Source organism: Strigops habroptila, chromosome 23 (genome assembly GCF_004027225.2).
Source record: "Strigops habroptila isolate Jane chromosome 23, bStrHab1.2.pri, whole genome shotgun sequence".
Taxonomy (NCBI): domain Eukaryota; kingdom Metazoa; phylum Chordata; class Aves; order Psittaciformes; family Psittacidae; genus Strigops; species Strigops habroptila.
The window spans coordinates 535,504-543,395 of record NC_044299.2 but is presented as its reverse complement, the minus strand read 5'-3'; the positions used below and the strand labels follow the sequence as shown (position 1 = coordinate 543,395).

Below are 7,892 nucleotides of genomic sequence, written 5' to 3'. Positions count from 1 at the left end.
AGCTCGCAGTGGGCGGGACTATGGTCACAGTGGGCGGGGCTACGATAACACTGGGCAGCGTTTCACTCGCAGTGGGCGGGGCTATGCTCACAGTGGGCGGGGTTTCGCTCGCAGTGGGCGGGATATGATCACAGTGGGCGGGGTTTCGCTCACAGTGGGCGGGGCTCCCACGCTCCCCCCCCACCCCCCACCCCGGCTCACCGTGGGCTGCACCAGGTACGACGGGTGCATCCAGGCGGGACCATGGACCTGCGGCAGGAGGGAGGGAGCGGGTGGGGGCTCCCCCGAGCACCCAGACACCCCCCCCCGGCTCAGGACCCCCAGACCCCCGCCAGCCCCCCCTCATACCTGGTAGGAGGACACAGGGGAGGGCAGGTATGGGGCCAGGGCCGTGGGGGCGATCATCCGGCTGGGGGCCAGGCCATAGGGCGCTGGGTAGAACCTATGGGGCAGGGGGTCAGGGGGGGCGCAGCCGGCAGCCCCCACCCCACTGAACCCATGGCGGGGGGCACCCACCCGTTCTGCAGCGCTGTCGCAGGGTCATAGGCCAAGGTCACTGTGCCCTGGTGGGAGGGGGGGGAGAGAATCAGCATCGCCCCACAGCCGCCCCCCATAGGGCAGCATTGGGGTCTACCCCACAGCAGGACCCACACCCCGGCCCCCTCTCACCGCGTCGCCGTCCCGGGCCCAGGCTCTCCCGTTGGGCACGAACTTGCCCTGGCTCTGCCGCTTCTTCTGGCCCCCATCCGCGAACTTGCAGAGCAGTGGGTCCGGGGGGGCTATGGGGGGGTCCATCAGCACCATCACCCACCCCATGACCCCCCGTACAGCCCCACAGACACCTCCCCCCATCTCACCTGGCACCCCGGGGGGGGTCTTGATGTACTTCCCATTGAAGTGGGTGATGACGGCCTCGCACTTCTCCGTGGACTCCATCCTGGGGGGGAACAGCGCTGGGGCCAGGCATGGGGCCCCCCCCACAACCCCCAAGCACCCCCCCATCTCCTGGACACCCCCACCCCACCCCATACCCGCCCCATACCGTGCGAAGCCCACACCACGGCTGGCACCGTGCGGGTCCCGCAGGATGCGGGTGGACACGACCTGCCCGAAGGGCTTCAGCAGCGCCTCCAGCTCCTGCTCGTCCACCCCCAGCGGCAGGTTCGAGATGTAGAGGTTGGTGGGGTCCTGCTCCTGTTGCTGGGGGGGGGGGGGATCAGGGTGGGTCAGATGGGTCCCCATTGGGGGTCCCGGGGGTCCCCATGGGGCTGGGCTGTACCTTGGCCATCTGTGCCTGCACCCCACTGGCCTTGAGCGCTGTCACTGCCTTCTGGGCTGCTGTGGGGCTGTCGAAGTCAACGAAACCATAACCTAAAACAGAGGGGGGTGATAGTGAGAAAAGCCCCCAGACCCCCCCCAACCTCACCCCGCTGCCCCCCCAAAACCTTTGCACTTATTGGTTGTCTTGTCCAGGATGGCTTTGGTGGAGACAATCTTCCCGTACCTGCACGAAACAGGGGGGGGTCAGCGCCAAGTGGGACCCCCCCCCACAGTGTGACCCCCATCCCCCGGGGGGGGTCCCGGCCCCACTCACGGCTGGCAGAGCTTCACCAGGTCCTGGTCCGTGGTGCCGGGGTGCAGCCCCCGGATGTAGAGGTTGGTCTTGCTGAGCTGGTCCGTGGCCCCCCCCGCGGGGCTGGGGCTGGGGGGGCCCAGCGGCTGCGCTGGCGGCACATAGGGCTGCTGGGGGGCAGGGGGTCAGCAACCACAAAGCCTGACACCCCCCCCCCCCCCCCCCATGGTTGGATCCTGCCCATTCTGGGGCTCCCCCCACCCATGGGACACTCATCGGCCCCTTGTGTCAGCCCCCCATGTCCCCACAGCCCCGGGTCCCCCCAAACCCAGCCTCAGGGTGGCGATGGGGAGGGGACCCCCTTAACCCCCCCCCGCACACCCACCCATGTGGTACCCATGCCCAGCACCCACAGACACCCTCATGGCCCCCCCCGACACACGCGATCACGCATGTTCACGCACATGTAGATGCGCACACATGTGCGTGTGCACCGCACGCACACGCGTGACCGGTTCACAAGCGTGTGCGCTACCCCACGCGTGTGCAAGCGTGTCCTAAGCGTGACACATACACACACATGCGTGTGCGTGTCCCGTGGGGGGGGACACACGCGTGGACAGCGGCCTGTGGGTGCAGGGGGGCGAGGGGGGGGCAGGACCCGCGGTGCCCCCGCACCCCCCCGCATCGCTCCGTGCGGCCCCGCCGCGCCTGTGCCCGCCCCCCCCCCCCCGCTGCCACAGCCGGTGGGTCCCGCCCGGTGCGTGGCCGCGGTGCGGGGGGGGGGTGGGGCACGGACACCGGTGCGGGTCCGAAGCGCCGGTACCTTCTTGCCGCTCTTGTTGTAGGCGAAGGCGGGGAGGCCCGAGCGCGGCGGCACCGAGAGCAGCATTCTGCCGAGCGAAGGGGCCGGGGCGGGCCCGCGCCTGACGTCACGCCCGGGAGACAGCCGGGAAGCGGAGCTGGCACCGCCGGGTCCTAACGCCGCGATGGGACGGGACGGGGCCGCCCCGATGAGCTCCATAAGAATGGATCCGCGCCGTACCGGGAAGGGAGAACACACCGCGGGGAAGCCCCGTGTGGCCGCGGGACCGCAACTGCGCCCCCGGAGAGCGGGGAGCTTGGCGGGGGTGCGCACCGGGAACGGACACAGCCCCCCCCCCTCAACCCACCGGGGATGGGCGGCCCCGGAGCCACGCAGCATCCCCGGGCGTTACGGCCCCTGTGAGCCCTGCTCCGTCCTGCGCGGCCCCTTTAAGACCTCGAAGCCGCGGCCCCTTTAAGACCTCGAAGCCGCGGCCCCTTTAAGGCCGCGAAGCCCCGCCCCCGCCGCCATTACCCCTCGGCGCGGCGCTGGCCCCGCCCCGCGCCGCCCGCACCATGGGCGCGGCCATTTTGGAGCTGCCGATCACGTGGTTCGCCCTCCCCACATCCACACACAGACACACCCCCCCCCCCCTCCCCGCCAGGGGGCCGCCATCTTGGCACCGCCCTCCCCCGCCGCGTGACTCCGGAGGGCCCCGCCCCGCTGCTGAGGCCTCGCTGGGGGCCGCCATCTTGGAGCGGCGGGGGGGGGGGGGGGGGGGGGGGAGTGGTATAGGGTTTAGGGGGGGTCTATGGGGCAGGATGAGGGTCCTCGGGGGGTCTATGGGGCAGGATGAGGGTCCTGTGGGAGGTCTATGGGGCAGGATGGGGGTCCTGGGGGGGTCTGTGGGGCAGGATGAGGGTCCTGGGAGGGTCTATGGGGCAGGATGAGGGTCCTGTGGGAGGTCTATGGGGCAGGATGGGGGTCCTAGTGGGGTCTGTGGGGCAGGATGAGGGTCCTGGTGGGGTCTGTGGGGCAGGATGGGGGTACTAGGGGGGTCTGTGGGGCAGGATGAGGGTCCTGTGGGAGGTCTGTTGGGCAGGTTGGGGGTCCTGGGGGGGTCTATGGGGCAGCATGAGGGTCCTGTGGGAGGTCTGTGGGGCAGTATGGGCGTCCTGGGGGCGTCTGTGGGGCAGAATGAGGGTCCGGGGGGGGTCTGTGGGGCAGGATAGGGGTCCTGGAGGGGTCTATGGGGCAGGATGAGGGTCCTGTGGGAGGTCTATGGGGCAGGATGAGGGTCGGGGGGGGGGTCTGTGGGGCAATATGAGGGTCCTGGGTGGGTCTATGGGGCAGGATAGGGGTCCTGAAGGGGTCTATGGGGCAATATGGGGGTCCGGGGGGGTCTGTGGGGCAGGATGAGGGTCCTGGGGAGGGTCTGTGGGGCAGGATGGGGGTCCGGGGGGGGTCTATGAGGCAGGACACGGCGGCCCCTTTGCCCACTCTGGGACAATGCAGGGAGCAACAGGGCCCCGTGCATGTCCGTGTCTCCTGTGTGTGTCCCTGTGTCCGTGTCCCTGTACCCGTGTCCCTGTGTCCGTGTGTTGCTGCGTGTGTCCGTGTGTCGCTGCGTGTGTCCGTGTGTCCCCGCGCCCCCCTTTGTGCGCGCCCGGGCGCGGATTGTTCTGGCTCTTTGCAGGGTGTCAGCAGCGCCGGTGCTGAGCCAGGCCCTTCGCGCTGACTCACCCCACGCGCTGCTGAGCTGGCAGGGCCGGGGGGGGGGACCCGGGGGGCACCCACCGCCCCCCCGGCCCTGGGCCCCCCCCCATAGCCTTTCATCCTCCCTTTCATCTCTGGTCGCCGGGGCAACCCCCCAATGTGGTCCAGCTGGTTGCTATGGCACCCAGAGATGCTCTGAGCTGTGCCCCCCCCACCAAAGGGTTCTGCCCCACATCTCCCCCCTCCTCACACCGCGGGGGGGACGGGGACGTGTCTCGGGTGCCCCCACACCGCCCTCAGCCCCACCGCTGCGCCATGGCCATCGGGGAGGTAAGAACAGCCCCGCGCTGCACCAGCCCCTTCCCCTTCAGCCCCCCGCTCACCCCCATGGCCCCCCCCAGGTCCCTTCCTGCAGCCCCCCCCCCCCGGAACCCCGGCACCCATCGCTGTCACCATTGCTGTGGTGCTGTGGTTGCCATGGTGATGCTGTCGCCAGGGTATCCCCATCACCGTGGTACCCCATCACCGTGGTACCCCATCACTGAGGTACCCAGCACCGAGGTACCGCGTTGCCATGGTGCCCTGTCACTGAAGTACCCCATCGCTACAACACCCCGTCAGCAGGGTGCTCTGTCACAGTGTCACCCTATGGCTGTGTCACCCCATCACCATGGCACCCATGGCTGTGTTACCCCATGACCATGCCACCCATAACTGTGTCATCCCATGGTTGTGTCACCCTATCATCGTGTCACCCTATGCCCATGTCACCCATGACTGTGTCACCCCCTCACTGCATCACTCCATGCCCATGTCACCCACAGTGTCACCCATGGTGTCACCCATGCCTGTATCACCCACAGTGTCAACCAGGGTGTCACCCATGGTGTCACCCATGCCCATATCACCCACAGTGTCACCCAGGGTGCCGCCCATGCCCATATCACCCACAGTGTCACCCAGGGTGTCACCCATGCCCATATCACCCGTAGTGTCACCCATGGTGTCACCCATGCCCATGTCACCCACAGTGTCACCCACGATGTCACCCATGCCCATGTCACCCACAGTGTCACCCACGGTGTCACCCATGCCCATGTCACCCATAGTGTCACCCATGGTGTCACCCATGGTGTCACCCATGCCCATGTCACCCACGGTGTCACCCAGGGTGTCACCCATGCCCATGTCACCCACAGTGTCACCCACGGTGTCACCCATGCCCATATCACCCATACTGTCACCCATGGTGTCACCCATGGTGTCACCCATGCCCCTGTCCCCCATGGTGTCCCCCGTGGTGTCCCCTCCCGCAGGAGCAGCGCAGCGGGTGCCTGTGGCGCGCGGCGCTGGCGGAGGCCGTGGCCACGCTGCTGTTCGTGGCGCTGGTGCTGGGCTCCTCGGCAGCCCCGGGGCCGCTGGCGCCGGCGCTGGGGGGGGGCCTGGCGGCCGCGGCGCTGAGCTGCACCCCCGGGGCGCCCCAGGCCAACCCCGCGCTCACCCTGGCCCTGCTCTGCACCCGCAAGCTGGGTGCCCGGCGCGCGGCCGCGGCGCTGCTGGCCCAGGGCTGCGGGGCCCTGCTGGCGGCTGCGGGCGCCCGCCTGGCGCTGCCGGAGGACACCGGGCTCGTCACCAGGGTGAGTGGCGCCATCCTCATCCTTGTGCCCATCCCCATCCCTTTTCCCACCGCCATCCTCATCCCCCGTCCTGTCCCCAGCCCTGCCCTTGTTCCCATCCCTATCCCTGTCTGCAGCCCTGTCCCCATCCCCATCCTCATCCCTGTCCCCATCCTTGTCCCTGTCACCATCCTCATCCCCATCCCCATCTGTGTCCACATCCCTGTCCACATCCTTGTCCTTGTCTCCATCACCACCCCGTCCTCATCCCTGTCCCTGTTCCCATCCCCATCTTCATCCATGTCCCCATCCTTGTCCCTGTCCCCATCCCTGTCCCTTTTCCCATCCCCATCCTCATTTCTTGTCCCAGTCCCCATCCCTATTCCTGTTCCTGTCCCCATCCCTGTCCCCGTCACTGTCCCCATCCCTGTCCCCATCCCTACCCCCATCACTGTCCCCACCCCCATCCCAATTCTTGTCCCCATCCCCATCCTGACCCCTGTCCCCATCCCTGTCCCTTTTCCCATCCCCATCCTCATCCCTTGTCCCCATCCCCATCCCTATTTCTGTCCCCTGTCCCCATCCCTGTTTGCATACCCATTCTCATCCCTGTCCCCATCCTTGTCCCTTTTCCCATCCCCATCCTCATCTCTTGTCCCGGTCCCCATCCCTATCCCTGTCCCCATCCCAATCCTGACCCTTGTCCCCATCCCTGTCCCCATGCCCATCCTCATCTCTTGTCCCGGTCCCCATCCCCATCCCTGTCCCCATCCCTCTCCCCATCCCCATCTCAATTCTCGTCCCCATCCCCATCCTGACCCCTGTCCCCATCCCTGTCCCTTTTCCCATCCCCATCCTCATCCCTTGTCCCGGTCCCCATCCCTATCCCTGTCCCCATCCCGATCCTGACCCTTGTCCCCATCCCTGTCCCCATCCCATCCCAATTCTTGTCCCCATCCTGACCCCTGTCCCCATCCCTGTCCCCATCCCCATCCCTGTCCCCATCCCCATCCCTGTCCCCATCCCCGTTCCCGTCCCACCCCGGCTCCGGGCGCTGGGCCTGCAGGTGAGCGCGGAGGGGACGGCAGGACAGGCCCTGGCCTGGGAGACCTTGGCCACCATCCCGCTGGCTTTGGCCACCTTCGCCACCTCCTCCCGGGCACCCCCCCATGGCGGGGGGGGGCTGGTCCTGGGCAGCGCCGTGGCTGCTGGTGCCTTGGCTGCGGTAAGGACCCCCCCGGCCCCCCCCGGGGCTGCCGGTGCCCCCCCCCCCGCTGGCCCTGACCCCCCCTGTCCCGCAGGGGCCGGTCTCGGGGGGCAGCATGAACCCCGCGCGCTCGCTGGGTCCAGCCCTTGTCACCGGTGTCTGGGACGACCACTGGGTGAGTTGGGGTGTCCCCCCCCCGAGAGCCCGATGTGGGACCCCCCCGGGCCTGTCCCCACCCTCTTGTCCCAGCTGCAGCCCCACTTTGGGTCCTCTGGGTCCCCCCATTACAAGATGGGTCCCTCCCAATCCCTTGGGAGAGGGCTCCCCTGGTCCCCCCATCCCAAACGTGTGATCCCCCCTTGGACCAGGTTCCTCCAGTCAGTCCCATCCCCATCCTCATCCTTGTCCCCATCCCCATCCCTGTCCCCATCCTTGTCCTCATCCCCATCTGCATCCCTGTCGTCATCCTTGTCCCTGTCCTTATCCCTGCTCCCATCCCTGGGGGTCCCTGCGCCCCATCCCTTGAGCAGTGCCCGGCAGCCCCTAACCCTGCATCCCCTTATCCCTGGGGCACCCGATCCTGCATGTGCGTCCCCTCCTGACCCATGTGTCCCCCCCCCCAGGTGTACTGGCTGGGGCCGGTGCTGGGCTCGGTGCTGGCCGGGCTCTGCCATGAGTTCCTCCTGGCTCCCGGCGCATCCCGGGACAAGCTCCGGTCCTGCCTGGCCTGCAGGGACGTGGCGCTGGTCGAGGCCACCAGCCCGGCCCCTTCCTCACCCCCCACCCACAGCCCCCCGGCCTGAGCCCCCCGCACCCCATAGGAGTTGGGGGTCCTGGACCCCATCACCGCATCCCCCCCCCAGCCCATCACCGCCGCTTATTAAAGCTGGTTTTAGGTCCGAGCATTGCCGTGGGGGGGTCTCAATGGGGCTGCAACGCCCCAGCACCGGGGTCCCCCTCGATGCTCTCCCCCTC

General features: G+C 68.4%; 3 protein-coding genes across 4 annotated transcripts in view; 2 read left to right on the top strand and 1 right to left on the bottom strand.

Annotated features, from left to right (window-relative positions):
- BAZ2A (bromodomain adjacent to zinc finger domain 2A) overlaps positions 1–48 on the top strand; it is a 16,609-nt gene extending 16,561 nt beyond the window's left edge. Inside the window, exon 15 of the mRNA XM_030510300.1 lies at positions 10–48. Coding sequence (XP_030366160.1) covers positions 10–48 — 39 coding nt within the window. The remainder of the gene's footprint in view (positions 1–9) is intronic.
- On the bottom strand, positions 8–2,598 carry RBMS2 (RNA binding motif single stranded interacting protein 2). 2 transcript variants are annotated; one of them, XM_030510535.1, is made up of 10 exons: positions 2,400–2,598; positions 1,595–1,740; positions 1,446–1,504; positions 1,280–1,371; positions 1,043–1,200; positions 858–937; positions 670–779; positions 517–563; positions 349–442; positions 8–249 (listed from the first exon to the last, which is right to left on the bottom strand). In XM_030510535.1, the coding sequence occupies exons 1-10, from the start codon at positions 2,595–2,597 to the stop codon at positions 88–90; spliced, it is 1,146 nt and encodes a 381-aa protein (XP_030366395.1). In that variant the 5' UTR covers position 2,598; the 3' UTR covers positions 8–87. The 2 variants fall into 2 exon arrangements, with proteins under 2 accessions (XP_030366395.1, XP_030366394.1); XM_030510534.1 differs by having other exon boundaries at positions 1,595–1,743; positions 2,400–2,592.
- Positions 2,599–3,860: 1,262 nt separating this feature from the next.
- MIP (major intrinsic protein of lens fiber) lies at positions 3,861–7,820 on the top strand. Its single transcript, XM_030510542.1, has 5 exons — positions 3,861–4,424; positions 5,411–5,731; positions 6,777–6,935; positions 7,012–7,092; positions 7,541–7,820. Exons 1-5 carry the CDS (start codon positions 4,272–4,274, stop codon positions 7,718–7,720), a joined length of 894 nt encoding a protein of 297 aa, XP_030366402.1. The 5' UTR covers positions 3,861–4,271; the 3' UTR covers positions 7,721–7,820.
- Positions 7,821–7,892: the final 72 nt, after the last annotated feature.

Bases quoted from the DNA above. Each gene is read 5' to 3' on its own strand.
- RBMS2 (XM_030510535.1), bottom strand. From the start codon at position 2,597: ATGGAGCTCATCGGGGCGGCCCCGTCCCGTCCCATCGCGGCGTTAGGA. The intron at 1,372-1,445 runs GTTTTGGGGGGG...CCTCTGTTTTAG, and splicing joins GACAACCAATAAGTGCAAAG to GTTATGGTTTCGTTGACTTC. The intron at 564-669 runs GTGAGAGGGGGC...CCCTCCCACCAG, and splicing joins GGGCCCGGGACGGCGACGCG to GGCACAGTGACCTTGGCCTA.
- MIP (XM_030510542.1), top strand. From the start codon at position 4,272: ATGGCACCCAGAGATGCTCTGAGCTGTGCCCCCCCCACCAAAGGGTTC. The intron at 4,425-5,410 runs GTAAGAACAGCC...CCCCTCCCGCAG, and splicing joins GCGCCATGGCCATCGGGGAG to GAGCAGCGCAGCGGGTGCCT. The intron at 6,936-7,011 runs GTAAGGACCCCC...CCTGTCCCGCAG, and splicing joins CTGCTGGTGCCTTGGCTGCG to GGGCCGGTCTCGGGGGGCAG.